This window comes from Pleurodeles waltl, chromosome 2_2 (genome assembly GCF_031143425.1).
Source record: "Pleurodeles waltl isolate 20211129_DDA chromosome 2_2, aPleWal1.hap1.20221129, whole genome shotgun sequence".
Taxonomy (NCBI): Eukaryota; Metazoa; Chordata; class Amphibia; order Caudata; family Salamandridae; genus Pleurodeles; species Pleurodeles waltl.
Window position 1 is genome coordinate 853,543,284 of NC_090439.1, and position 25,684 is coordinate 853,568,967.

The 25,684-nt window shown below is 45.8% G+C and overlaps 1 protein-coding gene across 2 annotated transcripts in view; it reads left to right on the forward strand.

Annotated features, from left to right (window-relative positions):
* The window catches only part of LOC138282681 (neural-cadherin-like), a 380,719-nt gene that overhangs the window by 207,238 nt on the left and 147,797 nt on the right, over positions 1–25,684 (forward strand). For both annotated transcript variants that reach the window (XM_069220493.1, XM_069220494.1), the window contains exons 14-15: positions 7,711–7,838; positions 20,150–20,336. In XM_069220493.1, the coding sequence (XP_069076594.1) occupies positions 7,711–7,838; positions 20,150–20,336 (315 nt within the window). The remainder of the gene's footprint in view (positions 1–7,710; positions 7,839–20,149; positions 20,337–25,684) is intronic.

Below are 25,684 nucleotides of genomic sequence, written 5' to 3' on the forward strand. Positions count from 1 at the left end.
GCTTCAAATTCATCCAATCATGTTCCATGTTTCTGTGTAAAACACAGTACATACGGTGCTTGTTTTAAAGAAAAATGCATTATTTTCTCTATGACTAACACTCAAGGGAGGAATTTATCAAATGTATCATAAATAGAAAGCACAAATACATCTAATAAATGGTACTTTATTTCGGACTTTGGCTGAAGCATGGATCGCAGCTCTGGGTTGATACCAAAGCGCTGGGCTTATGCTAGCGTTAGCAATATAATGACAATAAATGTATCCACATTAATCTCATTAGTTATTGGACTAAGCATGGATTTTAGGCTGGTTTTGCACTTACTTCAAGAGGAGTAACTGTGGCTTACAGATGGTTTGGAGTACATCCCCAGGGTTAACAGTATAGTCACATATAATGACATGCGCTCCATCCATGACACCAGTGTTCTTTGTGTGCATTACATAGTATTTTATACTTCGTCCATACCTGTAGAGGGGGGTTGTCGAGGTAGATGTGGCCACAGTGGAGGGATTTAAGGAGGGATGCTTCGGGAGGGGAGAGAACCTTTGTGAGACTTGGGTCTTGAGTTAAGATGCCGCTGTGTATATCTTCAACTGTTGTAACACTTACAAAGTGGACGATTCCTGTCTGTTTTTCTTTCTTGCTGCATCGTGTCACAAATGTGATGCAGTGCCATTGTGAGTGAAGTGATGTTGCTACCGCTGCACACTTTTGTTGACTCTGCAGGTTCAAATGGCTAGGATGATACATTTGTAAACAATACACAGCAGTTTTGCATTGCCTTCTTCACAGCAGCCGTCGTGTCGGTACTTCCTCCAGAATTCGTATTGAGAGTACTTCCTTCCAGCAACAATCAGATTAGTTGTGGGGTTGAGGAGCTCTTAATTGGGATACAGTTGATTTGGAGCAGCAACCCCCTCCTCCCTTTGACATCATAGACAGGACTAGGGCTTGGATCACAGTTAAGAACCTGGCTTGGGACAGGGATGAACTATTGACATTGAAGTTTCTGATTTTTCCAGCCTGTGGTTTTCTATACCTTAATACACTGTTTGAGATGGGGTCTTTTCGGTGCTCGACATTCAGCGACTGGGACATTGCCCCCAGTTCATTGTGGAAATTATGGGAAGGACTCCAAGTTTGGTATTGTTTTTATTAGGAGGTCACACTGCAGTCAACTGGCAAACCACTCACTGAAGAGCCAACTGACACTTTTAGAATCCCAATATTTCGAACACCGCACAGTAGAATGATGGAATGTTCTATGGAATATTAAAGATGTAACCAGCTGGTGGAAAGCACAGTATGTATAAACTGCAAGCCAAAGCTACTACATTCATTCAGATCTGATGTCTATCAGCTCCCTGAAAATAAAACTACCAACACTGAATTTCTCCTACTCACCAACAACTAGTCCAAACTTTACTTACTGGCATGAACCTGGATGGCTTCAAACTCCAAAATCAATTAGCGCTAGGTCATTATGATTCATGTTGGACACCCATCTCATCTTCAAGGATTACATTGCTAAGAAGACAAGGCTTAGTACCAGCTGTCCTTGGAAGGGACTCCCTCATCCATTGTCTCCCAAACACCACACTGACCCCTTGAAAGTTGTCCTAAATGCCCAACATGATTCATCAAGGACCAGAAGAGATTTGACCACAGTGCCTCTACCCTAATGAAACCCTAAAGGCTCTCCCTGCATGTACGCATTAACTTCAAACTAGGTGCATCACTTGCAAGGACACCATGAATGGCATTTCAGGCCGAAAAAACTAACCAGGTTTGGCTGATCAAGATATACACACAGTCAGGACACCACCAGACTGGTGATGAAGAGATATAAGAAAGATAAAACAAGAAATAAGCCTACTCCATTTACTCACCCATGATCTGGAACAAGATCCCGTAATGATCAGATCTGCACCAACATTCCCCAATTCAGAAAAGAACCGAAGCCTCACCTCTGCTAAGAACATTTCATCCCAACACCTTAAAAATGTCTCCTCCCTCTCCTTGTTGTAATTAATAATAATAAGTTCCACAACAGTAATTAATTGTATTTCCAAAGTTTTGTTCTTGAACTTAACCGAGAGCAGTCATTATGTGCAGCTTCCTGAAGCAACCGCCTCCGCGTTCTTGCAACTCTTTTATCCTTCAGTCCTTCATGATGTATGAACTGATGTAGTGTTGGTGACATGGATGCGGTTGTATAAACACACCCTCGCCCTCAACACTTGGATCTCAATTGTAATCCTGGTCACCGGCTCGTACAATGATCCATTGCCCCGTGCTAGATTCGGACTTTATAAAAACCCACAGATGCACATTAACACTGACAGACATACAGTGGAGTAGGAAGCATTTCAGATCGTGTAATCACAAAGGTAGTCAAGTCCGAATCAGTGGTGGCATATTCACACACAGGAAAATGATTTTACCCAAAACTGAGTATCACACCCTGTTCTAAATCCAACAGAAGCAAAGGAACCAAATAGTGAAGTTTGTAGTAAAGTTCTCAAAAGTGCTCGTGCTTTGTAAGAGGACTGTAAAGAGGGAGGAGAGAAAGGATATCCCAACTTAGCATCATTTTTGGAATGTCTGTTGAAGAAGTATTTGGTGATGTGTAGCTTTACACCAAGTATTAAGGGATTGATTCAGAAGTGGCAGGATTGCCTCAGATGAGCCATACCGATTCTCCATTCACTCGCTGCACATGGCAGTAACACACTGCATGAGCACCTTGCATAGTCTACTGGGAATGCACCTGTTTTGTTTTACCGCATAATTCTATTATATGCGGTACATCGATTCTCAAGTAGCAGCCTTAGTTAGGTGGTGGGTTAACAGCTGTAGGAGTCCTAAATTAAGGCTTTAGTTCTGCATGTCCTGCTTACATATCACTTGCCCTGCCTATAGATTCTTGTGACTATCGAGACAGCAATATTTTGTGAATGTATGTGCATTACGTCAGGTTGCTTCTCTAGGAATGTCTTGAGTAGAGCACTTACTGTGCATGTGACAACAGCTCCTCAAGCAAGTGAGGAATGAACCTTAGGTCTTACTTGCAAGTCCTTCCTACTTCTTTGGACAGAGCTGAATGCATTGGACAGTCTACCAGGGCGACAGGAATCCCCTTTTTTGTAAATTGAAAGGAGACATAGTACTACTTTGTTGCCTGAACGTGTTCGTTCTTTCTAGATAATATATTAACATATGTTTACAATTGAAGTTTGCATTCATGTTTTAGCTGTATTTGTGTCTCCTTGTAGAAAACTGGAAGTTTAATTGTACGTTTCATATGCAGATACGATAACATTCCATGCTGGAGTTGTAGAATTACAGCATGCTCTACCCATGCAAGAAAGCCCTCATTACTGGTATCTTAAATAAAGATCCCGTATATTCTGCATTCTCTTCATCTACTTAAGGTTAACGTGTGCCTGCTTGTCCCCTGATTGATAGTCAATACTTTGTGATATTTCTGATGTTTCTTGGGTGCTGCTATGGACAGTTCCACTAGTTGTCAAAACAAATCTGTCGTGCCCAGACAGGAACCATCAGTGTCACCATCCTGATCAGTTGCTGTGGAAGTGGAATATATGGAAACGCTTATGCTAATGCCTTGTGCGGCATGTCCACATCTGAACAACTTCTGTGGGTACACGAATGTCTAACATTGCCATTTTTGTTTTTCCTTGCGACAAACACATCTATGTTTGGACTTCCCCACTTATGAAAACGTTTCTGTTCGAGAGCCACATTGAGTTCCTGTTTAGGGTAGTTCACAATGTGATGTCTTGAGGAATATGCAACCTCATGTTCTGGCTTTGGGGCGTGCACAGCTATGATCGTAACTTCACTCGCCAGCATCAATGGCATTTCTCATTTGCCTCTTCTGTTCTTGGGATCCGCATGTACTTTGCGTGCACTTTTCCGGCTGTGAGCTTGCTTGGTGAATGCAGGTCTGCATTAATCCTTACGGTGGTATATGGCAAAGTTCACCTTCACATGTTCCGCTTAGTCTCAGACTCACATCTGATCTGCATTTATCTTCCTCAAGGGTTCCATGTATATTTCAAGGGTATTGGCAGGAGCACTAGTTTGTGAGGTATTCTGAAACTCATCAGAGTTGGTTGTGATATTGACTACAAGTGAAGGGCTCATCCTTTCAGGAAGGCGGAGCAGCACTTTACAACGGTGCTTGGTGCGCTCCTCCATGTAGCGATCATGTTTACTACATAGTAATGTGCCACAAGGAGTGGCGCGTTCTGGGTGTACAGCACAAGCAGTAGTTCCCATGTAAAGTAAAATTATTTTAGTTGGTGGGTAAATATTTGAAGTGTATTGTGCAAATATTGCGCACCTGAAAGAATTGTTTAATCATTTATACTTTTCGTGTTCTGTTTGATCTGGGTTCACCTTAATAACAAATGATCTGCAAACATACACGTTTTGCAGATAACGAAATATTGTCTTTAGTGCTTGTCATGTTTCAGCAATGGTAGACCTGAGGGAAACGCAAACCTCTGATACACTAAAATCTGCCGCAAATGAGTTTATGTTAGCCACAGTTGATTACAGAAACTGCGTAAAAATCAAAGAAAAGGGGGTAGCCAAGCAGCTTTCAGTCCTGGAGCAGGGAGAATGTGCAAGCCAATACATGATCACTGCTCTGAAAGCCTGTTACTAGCTACTTAGGGCCAGATTTACAAGGCCCTAGCTCCACCTTCACCACATTAGAGTCGTTTTTTAGGGTCGCGCACAAGCGCTCTGGCCCCTGTTGTAATCTCTCTGTGGGCTTTTAACCACACCCATGTCATGCCTATCACTTTCGTTGGTTTGTGGGCTGGCCTTTTAAAATTCGCTTGATTTCATTTGTGAAAGGCATGCATAGGTCATGCTTTTTCCGGTGTTTAGCCCTCCTCCAGCACATCAGTAAACTACTGAAAACATACGAGGCTCCATGTTTTCTGCATGGCTTCTGGACTACAGCAATCTCACTGGGCAGTAGTCAAGCGCTTTGCATGACATCGACCCTGTTACATGGATAATTACATAGCTGCCGGTACGTTTGACTGCGAGCAAACTTCTGTTTCCTTTTGTGTGCTCCTTCACGCTCATGGCGTGGCGCTTTAAATCGTCTTGCTTATGTAAAACTGTATTACTTTTCATTTTCAATGTATATGGCAAGAAAAGTCCGGTTAGGACTTTACAATGCTAATAGCTTTAAGTCGAACAAATGCTAGACCCATTGCATTTGCAAATGCTTGTTTTTTTATGCTAATGTGGCTCAATGAGGCAAAACTGCTGTGCCACATTTACAATGTGGTGCAATGTATGCATTGTGCCACTTTGCGATCCCTTGCGCCACATTATGACTGTGCCAGGCATAATGTATAGAAGGAAGGCATTCCAGTGTTAGAAGGCCCGCAAACATGGCACAAAGAAATCTACAAGGTTTCATTACGCCATTTTTGGCATCATTTTTAACCCCTGCCAAAAGCAGGCGTTAAAAGGACGCACCCATTGAAGTAAATGGGCCTCTTTGCACTTTGCGGCACTAGCGTCAACATTTTTGACGCTAGTGTAGAAAAGTGCCACAATAGCATAAACATTTTTGACGCTATTGGCCTAGCATGCACCATGGTGTCGTTAGGTGGCAGTGGGGGGGGGGGGGGCGCAAGAAATCTGGTGCATAAGTACCGATGCGCCAGATTCTTTTAAATCTGGGTCCTAGATCTATAAAGGAGAGCTGTCTCCCCTACTGATCAGCTTAAGCTCTGAAAAGAGATCGTGAAAACGATAGAGTAATGTGGTGCCAGAGAGAAGGGTCCCAAAGAGGGTGAGATGTGACCCAAACTACCAGTAAGTCGCCCACAAACAATGCCTCATTGCCTTAGTCGCTGCCATCCATCCTGTGGCATTGACAAGGTGAGAATTAGCCTTAAATGCTAAATGCACCGGGTGGCACAGCTCGATCTGAACCACGAAAAGAAAACGGCCCAGTGAACCACACATTGTATGACTTTGTTCAGACACCTGCTTCACACATAAATTCAATAAATGGCAGCCACCAACAAACCAGTAACATGGACTGGGAGTGCAGTGCACCATTGCCGGCCAGGTTGCTTCAGGGGCGTTGTTGTCAGCGGCTTCACTGCACCACCAGAGATGGCCTCAAGATCCAGTAGATTGCAGTAAGTGGTCTTGGATATTGCTTTGTCGCTAGGAGATACGGAACGGAGCACCTCAGCGGCAAAACACCATGCTGCCTGTGGATTAAAATGTGTGCACCAGAGTTGGTTGCGTAAAACGGATACAGTGGTATGAGTTGTTCCTCTGAATTGTAACAGAGTTGTTCTGAAAGTTGCATAATTCACAGATAAAGATAAAAGGAATCCATCCAGGACAGGACAGCACCAGATGCAAAAATATGATTTGTTCAAAAAGTGATGAAAGTATGAATGTTATTGCAGTTAATGTCCGTATTCACAAGGTGCACTGGTGAAAGTCTAGTGAGATCTTGCCTGACACGACATTTCCAGAATCACATTTAGGGTTCAGATGTTTCGTCAGCAGGAGGACTGTCTTCCGGGCGTTGTCGCGCTCCGTGCTAAAGTGGGTCATGCATTTTTTTTAGAATCTATCAGGTTCCAAAGCTGTTTTAAGTGAGATGCTCCATGTTTGAGGAGAGGGTTGTCCTAAGGAGCAGAGCCGTCCCTGGGAGGGTGGGAGGTGATGCGCATCTTCTTTATTCTCCAGTTATCAAAAACCAGAACCATCAAGAAAGGACCAGAAGATAAGCGCTCCAGTGCACCTTTTTAAATTACTCGAGGTAGTGTGGACTCCCTCTGACTCAGATGGATCCTCAAACCACTTTAATTTACAGACAGTAAAGCAATACAGTATACCCAGTATGAGGGAACTTTCAAAGTGCCTAGTTTTTGTCTTAACTACAACTTTGGACCAGAAATACACATTGTGTGAAGCCTAGAATATATTGTGAAAAGGTCACATGTTCATCCCCGAGATAAGGCAATCCCAGGATCGAAATCAAACTTCACATAAAGACTGAATGGTTCAGGGATTTAATATCCCACATGTATCTCAACAGCATTTGATGAAAGATATTCAAAAACCATAGAAAACATGCACGGGGTTAGTAAAATTAGGAGGGTGGTGGAGGGGGGGGTTGATCTTCAGATTTCCCAACAGTCACGCTGACATATAATATTAAAATATATGTGAGGGAGAGGAGTGCACCTGGTAGGGGTATTTAAAAACAATATTTTGCTAAATAAGCAATATTATTAAGACCTTCCAAAACCAAGACGGTGAATGTGTGTTTATTTTTGTCTGTGTGTGTAAGTACAAATCCCTGGTGAAATCCAACAGACACTTCACCATACCCGACAGAAAGCAGTTGTACCCAACTAATTGTTAGATAACACATTTATTATGGGGGGTGTAACACCCCAAGAACCCCCTGATGCTATTCCCTTGAAAACAGGTTGGTGGCAGAGAAGGGACCTTATATTTCTGCTGTTATTCATTTCCTACATCTGTTAATATGAACAGGTGGACTTGTGACCACTGCAAACTTTTTACAAGAACGAACACCATGTGTCCTGGTATTTTTTGGTATTCTTGTTTTGTGACATTTCCCTGTGTGACTGTGCTCATGTGCTCTGTCTTTGCAGATGTGAACGACAATGTTCCATTCTTTACTTCCTCCACCTATGAAGTCACTGTGCCTGAAGGGGCGGAGATCGGCACTCCAGTGGCCCAGGTGTTAGCCACTGACTTGGACTCTGGTCTGCATGGCGAGGTTTGTTTCTATTTTCTAGTTGCCATGTTCGCTTTTAGGCATCAGTTATTGAGTTTGTCTTGTTTTTCATTTGGATGTTTGTATAATGGGAAACATTCTTAACAACACATCCTTAAGGACGCAGACGTTTCCCACGCACGCGCAACCACGTTTGCCTGAACAACGCATGGCTTTTTCTGAGTCGCAATGAGGTAGGTGCGGCCGGGGCAGGTATGTTGTCGGTGGATTGGGGTAGGTGGGGGCTTGGGGCTGGGCTATTTTTTCAAGGGGCGGGGGTTTTGGGTATTTTTTTTAAGAAGTTAGGGTGAGGGGTTGGTATAGTTTTTTAGGGGAGGGTTGGGGGGGTTGGGTGATTTATTTTATTTAGGGCTTAGGGTGGGGTAGTTTATTTTTAAAGGGGTGGGGAAGGTTTAAGGAAGAACGGGAGGAGGGAGGAAAGAAGAGGAGGAAGGATCGAGAGGGTGGGTAGTATTTAGCATTGGTGGTGGATTTAGGGCTTAGGGTGGGGGGGTCTTGGGGTACTTTAGTTTTTAGGGGCAGGGGTGGGGGTTTGGGATATTTTTTCTTAGGGCTCAGGGTAGGTGGAGGGTTGGGGGTAATTTAGTTTTATGGGATGGAGTAGAGGGGGTAGGGATAGTTTTTTTTCAGGGCTTAGGGTGGTTGAGGGGGTCGGGGTAGTTTACTTATTAGAGGGGAAAGGTTTTAGGGCTTAGGGTGGGTGGGGGGTGTCAGGGTAGTTCAGTTTTTAGGGGTGGGGTAAGGTCTTTTTTTTTTCAGGACTCAAGGTGGGTGGAGGGTCGGAGTAGTTTACTTTACTTTTTAGGGGCGGGGTGGGGGGCCAGGGTAGGTTTTTTTAGGGCTCGAGGCGGGCGGGGGGTCGGGGTGGTTTACTTTTTAGGGATGGTGGATTGGGGTATTTCTTTTTTTTGGGGCTCAGGGCGGGTGGGGGGTGCTGGGGTAGTTTAGTTTGATGTGGCAGGGGTGGAGGGTCAGCATACTTTATAGGGCAGGGTGGGGTGTTAGGATAGTATTTGTTGTAGGGCTCACGGTGGGTGGGGGTTGGGGTAGGTTAGGTATTAGGGGTGGGGGTAGTTTTGGGCCTAGGGGCCGGTTGGGGTTGTGTGACAGAAGCACGCATGCCGTTTTGCATGAATTTTCACATATGCCTTTACTAGGCATGCTTTTACAACGACATTCGTTATAAAGGCATGTATGGTAAAGGTATGCATGAAAACAAGCGTGTGGTTCCGAAGGCATGCGTTGTTCCGGCATGCGTGGTTCCATCATACAACCTTGTATAACAGCCATGCTATTGCTGAACTACAAGCTCCAGGCTGGAGGGTCTGGCTGTATAGTGACTAAACAGAGGCAAAGCAAAGGGTAAGCACAGTATGTGGTTTGAATCTGGAAAGACACATTTTGTGCTGGTAAACGGATCCTCATCAGTATTTGGGGAGAGGTGAGATACAAGACAAGTACAAATAAATATGATCACAATATTTTTTCCTTATGTATAACACTTACTGATGCAGTCTATGTTATTTCAAAGAATTGTGCATTACAGGCCTTGCTGTTATCTGATTTAATTGTACGAAATGTACTGATATCACAGTGATGAAAGGCTCAGTTAGCCAGACCAGGATTCGAATTTGTGACCTGCAGGTTACACTCAGAAGTCAGCACTAAGCATATGCTGGTTGTGTCGCGGGAAAACCAAATAACGTTCTTCATAATCAGATATGTTTTAAGGCATGGGTAAAGTGGGCTCTGGCCCATGGCCCCAACTTTTCACGGGTCCGACTGATAAAGCCAGCTCTGTTCTGCAGAGTACTACCCTGATGACCTTGACTAGTTCTTAAAGAGATTGTTTTAAATACCGTTTTCCTTTAATTAATTTTATTGTGGGTGATTTGTGTCTATTACACACATTTTGCAAAGAAACGTGTGACTATGTTTCATGCAATATCCATAAAAAAGTTTCTTTTAGATCAGAACAGGACCTCACTTATGAGAAATAGGATGGTGCCACAAAGATTATTTACGGTAATATTAGTGTTGAAAAAACTATCACTATCCCTCAATATTAGATGTAAGCACATTTAGAATTTGAACGAGTGTGCCTGTGCACTTTTAGTGACCTGGCCAAAGAGTGCATAAAAGAGCTGAACTTGGATCATAAATTCAAAGCTGTTCCGAACAAGTGTCCCCATAATACGTTTGGTCAAGGGCCCCCAAAATCTTTAAAATGTCCCTGTTCATAGTGGATGTTTTCTGAGTTAGGTTCTTTTGCTCTAGTTACCTAGCAACACTTCTACCACTGACCTAACCTTGGCACTCAATAGAGGCAGGAAGATCATAAAGGAAAAACAAACATGAAGAAGGAAATAAACAAAGGCAGATGATACTATATATTATCAAGTTCATTTATATTTCAGATTATCATCATTTTCCTGAATTGAGATAGCACTAATCTTTGAGAATGATTAAATATCTTTTAATTCATCTACTTAAACGCTTTTTATAGAGGAGGAGCCAAGATAGCAGTGGAGTCGGACGCTTTCTGAGGGAGCGCCGCACAGGCCTGCACTAATATCCTGAAAATATCCTCTCTAACCCATGGTGTGTGCCAGTTGATTTATCCCTACTGTCTGTTGAGGGCAGTCCTGAAGTGGCCACCAAGCTTTTGACCGAGTTCACCGCCTGAGAACCGCCATTGCCTGAGAGGACATGCTGCGGCTGGGCCAGACCACTTGTTGCAGCCTTCTACTGGGTAGCTCCTGCTGGTCTGCAGTTCACCCTTCCTTTCTGGAGGTTACTGATACCAACTTGCAAAGCAGAGGCTTCCATGGTGAGACTGGTGCAGGTTGCGTAGAGGCCCCACTGGCTCTTTCTGCCAAGGCAGAGTCGCTGCTCGTGTCACCTGCTGGGGCGGCGGGAAACCCTGAGGAACGGTGCCTGGCCTGGGTGCTGAGGAGGAGCAGCTGCTTGGGCGAGAGTGCCCCACAGGACTTGTGCTGCAGGTTGGGGTATGGGAGGCACAACTGCTGCCCTTGGGACTGGGTGTGCTCTTGAGAGGCCTCGGGCACCCTGGCAATATTGCGCCGGAGGTGTTGGTTCACCCCTGAAGTGCCCCACACTCCTTCATCCTCTTCCCCCCCCTCATATATTCTATAGGACAAGGAGGGTCCTGTGTGCCTGTGGACGAGGGAGATCCCTCCTTTTTGTTGTAGCTGCTACAGGCTCATACGGGGCCTATCTGAAATGGAACACTGCTTCGCACCTGTGCAGCAGAGGGCTTCAAGAGAGGACCTGATGTTCAGTGGCCATAAAATGGTGATCGCGTGAAGGCCTATGATATGTCCTGGGACAAGGCTGGGCGAACGGGGGCCATACGTTGCTGGCAAGGTCTTGCCGGGTGCGTCCCCCCTGTGGGCACAGAACTGAGACTGCGACACTCAGATGTTGCCCCCGAGGCTTCCCATCCTCCCCAGGGCCTTCCTGACTCCGTGGGGGTCTTGAGTCATGGTGAGCCTACTCAGATGCCCCAATTGATAGGGGTCTGAATGCTGTCTATCGTGGCCCCACATGGGAGACCTACAAGGAGACTGTGCTACCTGATCTGGAGGGTGCCACTTGCTGGGAACACCTTTGACTGCCCCTCCATTGGATGCCCCCCCTCAGGTCACCAGGGGCCATCCCCTCAGGTCTCCGGGGGGCATCCAGCCTGAGTATTGGCCCCAGCAAGATTGGCTGTGGTCAGATGGGGAGAGGTGGCTGCTAGAACGCAATGCAAGAGACAAGGAACCTGAACCCCCTTGTCAAGGGAAAATGAACTGCTACACCAAAGTGGTGACCACCCCTGCCAATACCGGACCACCCGGCAATACCTGATAATGCCGCCCTCCTCCTGGTGATACAGTACTCCAGGGAGGTCCTGGTGGGGCGAGTAGTGGAAGTACGATCGGAGGACTCCCTCTTGCAACAGGACCTCTGAAATGTAGTGGAGAGGATCACATCAGCTGAATATCTGATCTAGAAGATAGGTTTGTGACCTGTGCTACAAGATGACGGAGACCAGGTCATCTTGTGGCGTCTGGAGTACGCCGAGAACTGTGCCCATAGAAACAACTTGAGATTTGTGGGGTTCCCAGAAGGAATTGAGGGCATGGACATGCTCCACTCTCTGAATGCCTGGATATGTTGTATTATGCCACCTAACAAGTTGTCTTCCTGTTTTGTGATTGAGTACGCCCGCCAGACTTTGCGGAGTGGGCCTCCGCCAGGGGTCACCCCGAGGCCGGTGACTGCTCGGTTCTTGAATTTTCAGGACCAAGATGTGATCCTGGCAGAAGTGCACAAGTTAGGGGAAGTTCGACATAAGAACTCTAAGATTTTTAGCGTTTAAACAACTCTGCAGAGAACCCTGTATTTAAACAACTCTGGCACCCTATATTCTGAACAAGTTCTTAGAGGCACAGCAACAAGGGGCCCTCCCCCCAATCTGAGAAGGGCCGTCATAGTTGTTATTCATAAGGAAGTGTTAGAAATGGGGTCTTTGGTTGACAGTCAGGTTACCCCCTGTTCAAGCAAGGACCCTCACTCTAGTCAGGGTAAAAGAGAATCGCCCTCAGCTAACCCCTGCTTACCCCCTTGGTAGCTTGGCAGAGCAGTAGGCTTAACTTCAGAGCGCTAGGTGTAAAGTATTTGTACCAACACACACAGTAACTTAATGAAAACACTACAAAATGACACAACACCAGTTTAGAAAAATAGGAAATATTTATCTAAACAAAACAAGACCAAAACGACAAAATTCCGACATACACAAGTCTAGTTATGAATTTTTAAAGATTAAACTCAAAAATACCGCTTAGAAACAAAAATGCTTCAATGAGATGTTAACCCGGCGTCGTGATGGAGTCGTTCCCAACAAGCCGACACCAGCGGCGAAGGACACGGAGTCGTGTAGACCCCCAAGTACAGTACCTTTGGTGAAGAGTGAAAACAAGCCGATGCGCAAAGTCGGGAATCGCGGCGTCTGTGCGAAACGTTGAATCCGTGCACTTCGAGCGGCGTCAGTCACGACGTGGTGCGGCGACTTCCACGGAGTCGCGGACTTCAGCGGGGCTGCTGCGGCATCGGGCCTGCGAAGAGCGTCGCGTTCCAGCGAAGGTCACGGCGTCAGGTGCAGGCGGCGTTACCGGATTCAGCAGCGGCGTCGGTCTGGAGTCGTCCGAAGTCGATTTCCTTGGGTTTCCACCAGCTTTCCTTTCAAGGGCCCAGGGACTGGATAGGGCACCACTTGTCGGGGCAGGAGTCTCTCCAGAGACTCCAGGTGCTGGCAGAGAGAAGTCTTTGCTGTCCCTGAGACTTCAAACAACAGGAGGCAAGCTCTAACTCAAGCCCTTGGAGATTTCTTCACAAGATGGAAGGCACACAAAGTCCAGTCTTTGCCCTCTTACTCTGGCAGAAGCAGCACTGCAGGAAAGCTCCACAAAGCACAGTCACAGGAAGGGCAGCACTTCTTCCTCAGCTATCAGCTCTTCTCCAGGCAGAGGTTCCTCTTGGTTCCAGAAGTGTTTCTAAAGTCTGTAGATTTGGGTGCCCTTCTTATACCCATTTTAGTCTTTGAAGTCACCTTTCTTCAAAGGGGACTCACACCTACTTGTGAAATACTGCCATGCCCAGGCAAGGCCTCAGACACACAGCAGGGGGTTGGAGCCGGCATTGTCAGAGGCAGGCAAAGTCCTTTCAGATGAGAGTGACCACTCCACCCCTCCCTCCTAGCAGAGATGGCTAATCAGGAAATGCAGGTTACACCCCAGCCCCCTTTGTGTCACTGTCTAGTGCGAGGTGAAAAATAACCCAACTGTCAAACTGACCCAGACAGGGAATCCACAAACAAGGCAGAGTCACAGAATGGTTTAAGCAAGAAAATGCTCACTTTCTAAAAGTGGCATTTTCAAACGCACAATCTTAAAATCAACTTTACTAAAAGATGTATTTTTTAATTGTGTGTTCAGGGACCCCAAACTCCACATGTCCATCTACTCTCTAGGGGAATCTACACTTTAATCATATTTAAAGGTAGCCCCCATATTATCCTATGAGAGAGACAGGCCTTGCAACAGTGAAAAACGAAATTGGCAGTATTTCACTGTTAGGACATATAAACCACATTACTATATGTCCTACCTTATCCATACACTGCACCCTGCCCTTGGGCCTACCTAGGGCCTACCTTAGGGGTGCTTTACATGTAAGAAAAGGGAAGGTTTAGGCCTGGCAAGTGGGTACACTTGCCAAGTCGAATTTACAGTGTAAAAATACACACACAGACACAGCAGTGGCAGGTCTGAGACATGATTACAGAGCTACTTATGTGGATGGCACAACCAGTGCTGCAGACCCACTAGTAGCATTTGATTTACAGGCCCTGGCATCTCTAGTGCACCTTACTAGGGACTTACTAGTAAATCAACTAGGCCAATCATGGATAAACCAATTACATACAATTTACACGGAGAGCATATGCACTTTAGCACTGGTTAGCAGTGGGAAAGTGCTCAGAGTTCAAAAGCCAACAGCGACAGGTCAGAAAAAAATAGGAGGCAGGAGGCAAAAAGATTCAGGATGACCCTGCATAAGCAAAAGTCCAACAGGAAGGTAGACCTCAAGAGCTCTGTGCCTCCTATAGACCAATTTTTCTCTTGAACGTGGAAGTGAAAATCTTAGCCACAGTATTGGCTACCTGTCTCCAATGCACCATCACTTCCCTGACACTCAGAGATCAATCTGGTCTTATACTGCGGCGCTTAACGTGATACAATCTATGGCTTCCGCACAACTGGTTGAGTGAAACACTGAAATGCCCGGATCCAGACGTATTACTGGCTCTCGATGATGGGAAGGCATTATATGCAGTGCATTGACCCTTCTTGGAATGCACACTAGTGAGGTTTGGGTTTGGCCCTCAATGTAGGAAGTGGGTGTGACAGTTATATCGAAACCCCGAAGTGACAGTTAGGGTCAATGGGACCCTCCCGTCTGAGTTCCCAATTGAAAGGAGCACTCGATAGGGCTGTCCCCTGTCCCTTTTGGTTTTTGCTCTCACTATTGAGTACCTGGCATGCGTGGTTTGTACCCACTTGAAATAATTGGCTTTAAGCTGAGGGAGGGGATGTGGAAGAGGTCGGATCTCCCTGTACGCGGACGAAATACTTTTTTATGTAACAGAACCCCTAGCATCCCTTCCTCGACTCTTTCACTTATTTGAGGACTATGGGAGCTGCTCCTGTTACCAGATTAACTGGAATAAATCCATCCTTTATACCCCACAGGGGGTGATGGAGATGCACTCTTTTGCCCAGATGGCTTCAATGATCGCAAGAGGGATTTCAATTCCTTGGTGTATATATATGATGCACAAAGCGGACCTTTGCCATGCTTGCAACTTGTGGAGGGTGATGAGAGCATGCTGGGCTGACTTGGAATGATGGAGGGGTCTTCCACTTATGTTGATGGGTGTGCAACCATGTTTAAAATGATCTCCCTCCGAAGCTGTTGTATGTCCTGCAAAACACGTATTACCGAATACCCAAAGAGATTTCCTCTACTATAGCGAGGGACATGCACCTCTTTTTGTGGGAGGGAAACCACCCTAGAATTGCTCTCAAAACGCTGCAGCTTAACAAATACAAAGAGGGACAATCCCTTTCAGATCCAGAAGTGTACTTTTGTGCAGCCCATCTTATCAATGTCAATGATTGAATGTTTGCCCCACTGGACCACTCCACATTTAGACTGGAGAGTTCACAGTGAGAGGGGAAATCATTAGACAGCATATCCCTGATTGCTTGGGCTATGTTTAAACTCTTCTAGGATGGCACCGCTGGCCCACGAGGGAGACTTCCCTGTGGAAGGGCCACTGGTTGCCGGAGCTCAGTAAACTGGTGGACTTTGAGGCCTGGGATTGCATTGGAATCTCTAAAGTAGGAGACTTGATGGATGGTGGAGGTATAATGCACTTTACATTTCTCCAAAAGGAGTATGCATTAAGTAAGATGCAGTGGTATGCCATGCATAGAGAGCGGAGGGCCTTCCAGGGGAGGGAATCCCAGATTATACCCCATTAGAACGCAGACTATTAATGGGGGAGTTAGGTAGGGGGCGGTGTCCATGACATATAAGACCATCAATAACAACATGCCTGGCAGTCTTTTTTGACTGCCAACCGATGGGTGGAAGACCTGGGGGACATGGAAGGTGTTGATTGGGAGGCAGCACTGATGTTCCATGAGAAGTGGTGATTAGGTCCAGACTCTGATTGATCCAATTTAAGATCCTCCATAGGGTAGTATTATAATAGACAAAGATTACATGCCAAACTCTTTGAGATGCCGGGGGCAACTGGTTCCTTTCTTCATATGATCTGGCTGTGTCCAGGGATCCAGAAATACTGGGTGAAGATTGTGGAGAAGCTTAGGGAGGTATTGTCAGAACAGATCCTACTGGACCCCAAATTTATTCTTCTAGGTTTCCTTAATGGTATATATTTGCTCTGTGACAAGATCCTATTTTTTGGCCTTGGATTAGTAGTGGCTAAGAGGGATGTTGACCACCTATGGGGATCTGAGGTGTGTTCAACACTAGATGACCAGAGAATAGGAAAGGATGTATTTATGATGGTGGAGAAGGTTACATATGCCACCAGAGGTTGCCCCCAGTAATTTAATAAGATTTGGGGGGATTAGATCCAGTTTCATTCACTGGATGTGTTGATTGATGGGAAGCTACAGACTACTACGATACACTGAAATGGGCGAATGTGGAGGTACATTTGGACTTATGTAATGGGATGCAAGATGGTGGACTCTGATAATACTTGCAATTGTATTTGTCTTGAAGACTGAGACCCTGATTTATACTTTTTTGAGCTGCATTATCTCATTTTTTGACACAAAAGCGGGGCAAACTTACAAAATACAATTATATTTTGTAAGTTTACGCCACTTTTGTGAAAAAAAGTAATGCAAATGCGCTGCAAAAAAAAGTATAAATCAGGGCCTGAGTGTCTGTGTCTACTTTGGGGGAGGGTATTGTTGCTCTATTTCTTGTTTCTTACATTATTGGTGCTGAACAGATACTGGTAAACTACTGTGTGATTTGTCCATGGTTATTTGATGCGCTGCTCAAAAGCAGATGTAAAATATTTTTAACAAATGCTTTTTATAGCACGTTGTCTGCACCATGAAGCATATAGACCCTCATTAGAACCCTGGCGGTCAAAGACCGCCAGGTTTGAAGTGGCAATCGTACCGCCAACAGGCTGGCGGTACAAATCGTCATATTTTGACCACGGCGGTAGTGCCGCGGTCACACCGCCGGGACTGGTGGTTTTCTGCCATGGTTGTCCTGGCGGTTTGAATCCGCCCTGGCAGTGCTGCTTGCAACGCTGCTCTGGGGATTTTGACTCCCCTTCCCGCCAGCCTGTCCATGGCGGTAGAGACCGCCATGGAAAGGCTGGCGGGAAGGGGAGTCGCGGGTCCCCTGGGGGCCCCTGCACTGCCCATGCACTTAGCATGGGCAGTGCAGGGGCCCCCAGGCACAACCCTGTCGCGATTTTCACTGTCTGCCTGGCAGACAGTGAAAAGCGCGACGGGTGCTGCTCCACCCGCCGAACCGCCACATTGCCGCCGGCTCCATTAGGAGCCGGCTGCAATGTTACGGCAGGCATCCCCGCTGGCCCAGCGGGGATGTCCACATTTGACCGGTGGGTTTCCGGCCGCATGGGCGGCCGACTGGCGGTACAACCTTCCAAGGTTGTAATGAGGGCCATAATTCCTTAATTAAAGAACTGGTTTCCACTTTCTTTAACTAAGTAAGTGTGCCACTGAAATGATAATGGGAGACCTCTTCAAAGAGGTGTTCAAACATCAAAGTGGAAACATTCAGCCAGAGAAGGAAAGGAAATAGTTACTTTATTCATTACTAAGGTGTGAGTATCCCTGGGATCTATTGGTAGGAATGGAAACAACTGTTTAAATTGTTTAAACAGTATGATGTGCAAAGCTGTTTAAAATACACAGCTTTGAACATGGTACTTTGTGTGCGTTACACCCAATTACTGTGTGCACCCGTGCCCTTGACAGTTTCCTTTCAAATTAACAGAGGAGCAATCAGTGTGTGATTTCTGAGTGATGACAGGTGGTTATTGCTATTGACTTGAGGGCACAGAAACTGAGGAACAGACGAAGAGTTGAGGAGATGAAGATGCTGACCCACGCCTACAAGGCCCTGCACAATAAAGGACCAGCATATATCAACAAACGCCTGACCATCCACCAACTGACCAGACACCTCCAATCAGCTTCCCGACTCTCTCAGACACACCACGAATCTGCCAAGCCAACCGCGTAGGACGCTCCTTCTCGCACCTGACAGACAGGGCTTGGAACAACCTCCCTCTGCATCTCAGGACCGCACCGTCACTCCAGCGATTCAGAAGAGAACTAAAGACCTGTTCGAATGATCATTCCTCTATGCAGCAGCATACAGCTTCAGCCCCTCGAGACCCTCACAGGAGATTTGCATCACTCTATAAAGTTGATTGAATGAAGAGTAACAGAGTCACCATAAAGGTAACTTTCTCACTTCCTCTTGGCCTGGTTCTTTCTTATTTTCAGTGTGTGGATAGATTCCACAGCAAGCGAGAACAAGGAAGGGAGAAGGGAAAAGAAGGCCACATGGCCTGATCAAACAAGTTTTGCAGAATTTCTGGGCCAAATTAAGCAGTGCTCTTGGAGGAAGCCTTCACTGCACAGTGGACCACATAGCTGCTCAGAATATATCTCTGAAAGACCATTACCAGGAGAATGCTGCCAACACCGCTTAAGCCATAATAGAGCGTGGTCTTACAAGAGATACAGTTTCAGACCCATGCATACTGTATTATTAGATGATCCAGAGTGCTATCTATCTGGCAGTGGTGATCCTAGAGGACATTTGGCCTACCAAAGTTAACAGTGCCCTGAATACTGATACCCAATTCATTCCAGATAAAACACAAGGGCCATTTAATGTCCAGGTTTTGCAGGCTCATCTCATTAGAAATGGTTTAGGAAATAGGAAGAAATTTAGAAGAATGACCGTCTCATTCAGATGGAACTCTGACAGCACATTCGGAATGGGTGCAGTGTACACTTTTAACAACCGTATAATGAACCCTTGTAGTGACCTAAGCATGAGGATCACACTGGTTTCTGAGCAGACGTGTTTGTGAGCAGGAAGGGCAGCCAAGGACCGGAGATCGTGTCTTGTTACATCAGGGAAAGAAGAAAGAAGAAGATATGTGTCATTTGGTATATTGCATAGGGAAAGGGCCGACTAGAGAAAAGAACAGTGGGAAGGAAAGAATAACAAGTACGGAACACCCAGGTTGCAAATATCCATATACGACTGATTAAGTGGTTGGGAGTATATTACCTGAGGTCATCCTCTACCTCAGACTCAGTGCACAAGTGTTAAGAAGGTAGTTTTTTTCTGTATTTCCACACTATAATGGAAGTCGATGCCCTTATGGTGCAATTTCCATCACAGATGTAGTACAGACTGTAACACTGACAGGTTTAACAATTTGCTCCAGTCATGTCACATTTGTACAAGGTCGACATCTGCTCCCAGGGAGCAATTAAATTCTGCATACCTTCACAAATTTTGTTTGCTTAATTCCAACTTCTGAAGGGCCCTACAAGAAGAGTGTGTACAATATGTAGATAAATGAGCATCTTTGCCCCGTGATCATTTTCTGCCATCATTGTATGTGTGTAGTTAGCCCTGGGGCAGCAGCAGAGAAAGTTTGGCTGTTTTTTCATGTAACATGAAGAAAGGGACTTTGTATGAGATGGTAAATATATCCCAAGAGACTCAAGCTATTGAAGATCATCTAGACCAAGGAACACTGAGGCCCTGATTTATACTTTTTTGCGCCGCATTACTGTCATTTATTGACGCAAAAGTGGCGCTAGCTTACAAAATACAATTGGATTTTGTAAGTTTGCACCGCTTTTGCATCACATTTGTATTTTGTACGTTTGTGCCGTTTTTGCATCACAAAATGACATTAATGCGGTGCAAAAAAAGTATAAATCAGGGCCTGAATATTAATTTATAGAAAGATGGCAAATTGTGAAATGAGGTTATTGCAGCATGTTATTTATAATGCATACATGTTAAATGGACTATGCTGTAAAACGTTCCTCCTGGTGCGGAAAAAGGCTTTTTGTCTCAAAATGATGGTTCTGTACTTTCAGGTGCACTATGTCCTTCTCAAAGATGCCAGTGGAGATTACCAATACTTCAGCATTGACGCAGAGACAGGAGTCCTCTCTACTAAGTCTTCTTTCGATCGAGAGAAAAAAGGCTCTTACTTGATAGAAGTTCAGTCTCAGGACACTTCTGAGTCTGCACGTCCTGGGATGCATGGCCAGCCCAACACAGGTAAACAGACCAGATGTATCTTCACCAAGACTCACCAATAGATAATATAACAAAGACAGTTAGGCGTACATCTAACATCCTTTATCCTTCAGAGCACACTTCTATTGTTTTTTCAAATTTTTAAACACCGTTTTATTGGCATTTTTAATATAAGATACAATAAAACTTTTAAAACATTGTGCTCATGCAGGACCAAGACCCTCTCTCCCAGCTCCACACAGTTCTTATGCATCAGTAATCATAATTCGCATATCTCTCTCACTGTATTCCTGGGTCCTTAGTCAACTGGCAAAGCATATTCCAGTACACTTTACATGGATATTGTCTCTACTCCCACATACTTCTCAGGGCATCCATGTGCCTCACATACAGGTTTTTCCAGTGTGCAACACGGATCCGTACTCACTCTCCACTGGCTCCAGATGGGAGAGTGGACTGCCACCACTGCTGAGTAATGTGCCTTTTATCATTGACATGACCTAACTACAGCAGTACTTTTTCCACACTTTAATCGTCCACTATATTCAATTGTGTCATCCTGGAAGTTAATTCAATCAGTCTGCTCAGAGGTGCTCCCAATGCATCTTGTATACCATGCCAAAAGGGGAAAATCTCTCCATAACTCTGCATAGTATGCAGGAAGTTACCCTCTACTGTGTTACATATGACACAGTTTGGGCTAGCTCTTCTATTCATCTGCCATAATCGAGGGGGGACAAGTATATACAATATACGTATTTAAATTAAATGAGGCAGAATCGTGCCAATACTGCAGACGTAAGCACAGACATAAGCGCCAGTGTCCATTTAAAGTCATCCAGCTCACCCAAGTTGTTTTCCCATTTCAGTTTCAGGACAACTGATGACCAATGTTTTATATATTTGAGAAACCCAACAACACTCCCGAAGATGCAAATTATTTCGTTTGGCCTCCAGGGGGTTATATTTAGGCAAGTCTATAGTTTCCGACAGCTATGGCCTGAGTTCATGATGCAGCTGTAGGTATCTAAAGAATTGGGTTGATTCTAGGCCAAATTCATATTACAGGTCTTCAAAAGATTCCAAGTTACCATTTTTGGTGTATATTCCCCAGTGATTATATAATTAAGAAATCACACGCCCAAAACCCCTCCAGGGCAGGAACCTGAGAGAGTTTGTCACCGCAACACAGGGAGTCTCTCCTGTTGTTTTTCATCCCATTTAATTCACTTAAGCAAGGCACCCCGCACAGCCAAGACTGTCTTTATGATGGGAGGCACATTCAGTCGTAATTTCCTCTCTACTGATTTAGGGCCATGTTTACAATTTTTTCATGCAACACAATGCAGCAAGATATCTTGCTGTGCTGCGTGACAGGGAGAGGGCAGGAATGCGCCATAGCTATCATGATATGACACATTCCTAATCTCTGCCTGTGCTAGCATACAAACTGCTGCCTAGCGGCAACACAGGCATCCTTGTGCTATGCTGCAAGGGTGCCTGCGTTTTAAGGTTGAAGGCAGGATTAGTTTGTGGAGGAAGGGATGCCTTCACACCCTAAAACAATTCCCTGAGACTTTTTCCTCTTTAGAATGCACCAAATGTATAAAGAGGAACAAACGCGGAAGATAAACATATGTTTGATGGCATCTGTCGCTGTAGATACGCATGTTTTGCAATAGCTCGCCATCTGGTGTTGGGCCGGAGTGTTACAAGTTGTTTTTCTTCGAAGAAGTCTTTAGAGTCACGGGACCGAGTGACTCCTCCTTTTGTCTCCATTGCGCATGGGCGTCGACTCCATCTTCGATTGTTTTTTTTCCGCCATCGGGTTCGGACGTGTTCCTGTCGCTCCGAGTTTCGGAACGGAAAATTAGCTAATTTCGGAAGATTTTCGTCGGTATTGTTGCGTTCGGGATCAGCGTACTTAGATTCCACACCGCATCGAAGATCGAAGAGCTCCGGTGCCCTTCGGGATAGTTTTTCGATCCCCCGTCGGGGCCTGGTCGGCCCGACCGCGTGCTGAAGAACGCCGATGGAACGGACCCCGTTCCGTTTCTGCCCCAAATGCCACAATAAATACCCCTATACAGACCAACACTTGGTCTGTAACCTGTGCCTGTCACCTGAGCACAGTGAAGACACCTGTGAGGCCTGTCGTGCGTTCCGGTCCCGAAAGACACTCCGAGACCGTCGAGCCAGAAGACTTCAGATGGCGTCCGCGCCGACAGCCCACCGAGAGTTCGAGGAGCAGGAAGAGGAAGGTACCTTCTCGATCCAAGAATCGGACTCCGAAGGACTCGACGATACACAAACCGTGAGTAAGACGTCGAAAACCACACAGAGAAAGATTTACAAGGCCCAGGGGACGCCACTGCCATCCGGCCATGGCTCCACCCATAAATTCGGTGACCGACCGTCGGCACCGAAAAAGGCCCAAACAGTGCCGAGGTCGTCCGACTCCGGTCGAGACACCGGCACGCAGCCTTCTCGGGACCGAGAAAGTGCTGGAGACAAGCCTCGACACCGAGATGCCGGTGTGGACACGGCTCGACGCCGAGACAGCGGCACCGAAGAAGATCGACGCCGAGAGGTTTCGGCCCCGAAAAAGAAAAAAGTCACCTCGGAGCCGAAAAAACACGCAGACAGGGTTTCGATGCCGAAACAAACTGCAAGCGACCCAGCTTCAGGCTCTTATACAGAAGAGCACTCGCTAACCTCCCAAATGCAAAAGCATAGGTTTGAGGAAGAGCTACAAGCAACTGATGTGGACCATACGCAAAAGCGTATCTTCATACAGCAGGGGACAGGAAAAATAAGCACCCTTCCCCCCATTAGGAGAAAGAGAAGGTTGGAGTTCCAGACTGAACAGACACCACAACCAAAAGTGGTGAAAAGAGTTACCCCACCACCCTCTCCTCCGCCCGTGATTAACGTCTCACCAGCACGAACTCCATCACACTCCCCAGCTCACACCACCATAAGCCAGGGTGACCAAGATCAAGACGCATGGGACCTATACGACGCCCCAGTGTCAGATAACAGTCCGGAGGCATACCCTACGAAGCCATCTCCACCAGAAGACAGCACCGCGTATTCTCAAGTGGTGGCTAGAGCAGCACAATTTCACAACGTAAGCCTCCACTCAGAACAGGTCGAGGATGATTTTTTATTCAACACACTCTCCTCCACCCACAGCTCATACCAAAGCCTGCCTATGCTCCCTGGTATGCTCCGGCACGCGAAAGAAATCTTTAAGGAGCCGGTCAAAAGTAGGGCAATCACACCAAGGGTGGAAAAAAAGTATAAGGCGCCTCCTACAGACCCGGTTTTCATCACTACACAGCTGCCACCAGACTCTGTCGTTGTAGGAGCAGCTAGGAAAAGGGCCAACTCTCACACATCTGGAGATGCACCACCCCCAGATAAAGAAAGCCGCAAGTTCGATGCAGCTGGTAAAAGAGTCGCAGCACAAGCTGCAAACCAGTGGCGCATCGCGAACTCCCAGGCACTACTTGCGCGCTATGACAGAGCCCACTGGGACGAGATGCAACATCTCATTGAACATCTGCCCAAGGACTTACAAAATAGGGCAAAACAAGTGGTTGAGGAGGGACAGACCATTTCCAACAACCAGATCCGCTCCTCCATGGACGCTGCAGATACAGCTGCACGGACAATTAATACATCTGTAACTATCAGAAGGCATGCATGGCTCCGAACGTCTGGATTTAAACCAGAGATTCAACAAGCAGTTCTCAATATGCCTTTTAATGAAAAAGAACTGTTCGGTCCAGAAGTGGACACAGCGATTGAGAAACTCAAAAAAGATACGGACACTGCCAAAGCCATGGGCGCACTCTACTCCCCGCAGAGCAGAGGGAATTACAGCACATTCCGTAAAACGCCCTTTTGAGGGGGGTTTCGGGGTCAGAGCACACAAGCCAGCACCTCACAAGCAACACCGTCCAGTTACCAGGGACAGTATAGAGGAGGTTTTCGGGGACAATATAGAGGAGGGCAATTCCCTAGAAATAGAGGAAGATTTCAGAGCCCCAAAACCCCTACTACTAAACAGTGACTCACATGTCACTCACCCCCTCCACACAACACCAGTGGGGGGAAGAATAAGTCATTATTACAAAGCATGGGAGGAAATCACTTCAGACACTTGGGTTCTAGCAATTATCCAACATGGTTATTGCATAGAATTTCTACAATTCCCTCCAAACATACCACCAAAAGCACAAAATTTGACAACACACCATTCCAATCTCCTGGAGATAGAAGTGCAGGCACTATTGCAAAAGAATGCAATCGAATTAGTGCCAAACACACAAATAAACACAGGAGTTTACTCACTGTACTTTCTGATACCAAAGAAGGACAAAACGCTGAGACCATTCCTAGACCTCAGAGTAGTGAACACTTTCATCAAATCAGACCACTTTCACATGGTCACACTACAAGAAGTATTGCCATTGCTAAAACTACACGACTACATGGCAACTTTAGACCTCAAGGATGCTTATTTCCATATACCAATACACCCATCGCACAGGAAATACCTAAGGTTTGTATTCAAAGGAATACATTACCAATTCAAGGTACTGCCTTTCGGATTAACAACCGCACCAAGAGTCTTTACAAAATGCCTAGCGGTAGTCGCTGCACACATAAGAAGGCAGCAAATACATGTGTTCCCATATCTAGACGACTGGCTAATCAAGGCCCATTTGTTAATACAGTGCTCAAATCACACAAATCATATCATACAAACCCTCTTCAAACTAGGGTTCACCGTCAATTTCACAAAATCCAAAATTCTGCCGCCCAAGGTACAACAATACCTGGGAGCCATAATAGACACATCAAAAGGAGTAGCCACTCCAAGTCCACAAAGAATTCGAAATTTCAACACCATCATACAACGCATGTATCCAACACAAAGGATACACGCAAAGAGGGTACTACAACTCCTAGGCATGATGTCTTCATGCATAGCCATTGTCCCAAACGCAAGACTGCACATGAGGCCCTTACAACAGTGCCTAGCATCACAATGGTCACAAGCACAGGGTCACCTTCTAGATCTGGTGTTAATAGACCGCCAAACTTACCTCTCGCTTCTGTGGTGGACCAACATAAATTTAAACAAAGGGCGGCCTTTCCAAGACCCAGTGCCACAATACGTAATAACAACAGATGCTTCCATGACAGGGTGGGGAGCACACCTCGATCAACACAGCATACAAGGACAATGGAACGTACATCAAACAAAACTGCATATAAATCACCTAGAACTTCTAGCAGTTTTTCAAGCACTAAAAGCTTTCCAACCAATAATAGTTCACAAATACATTCTCGGCAAA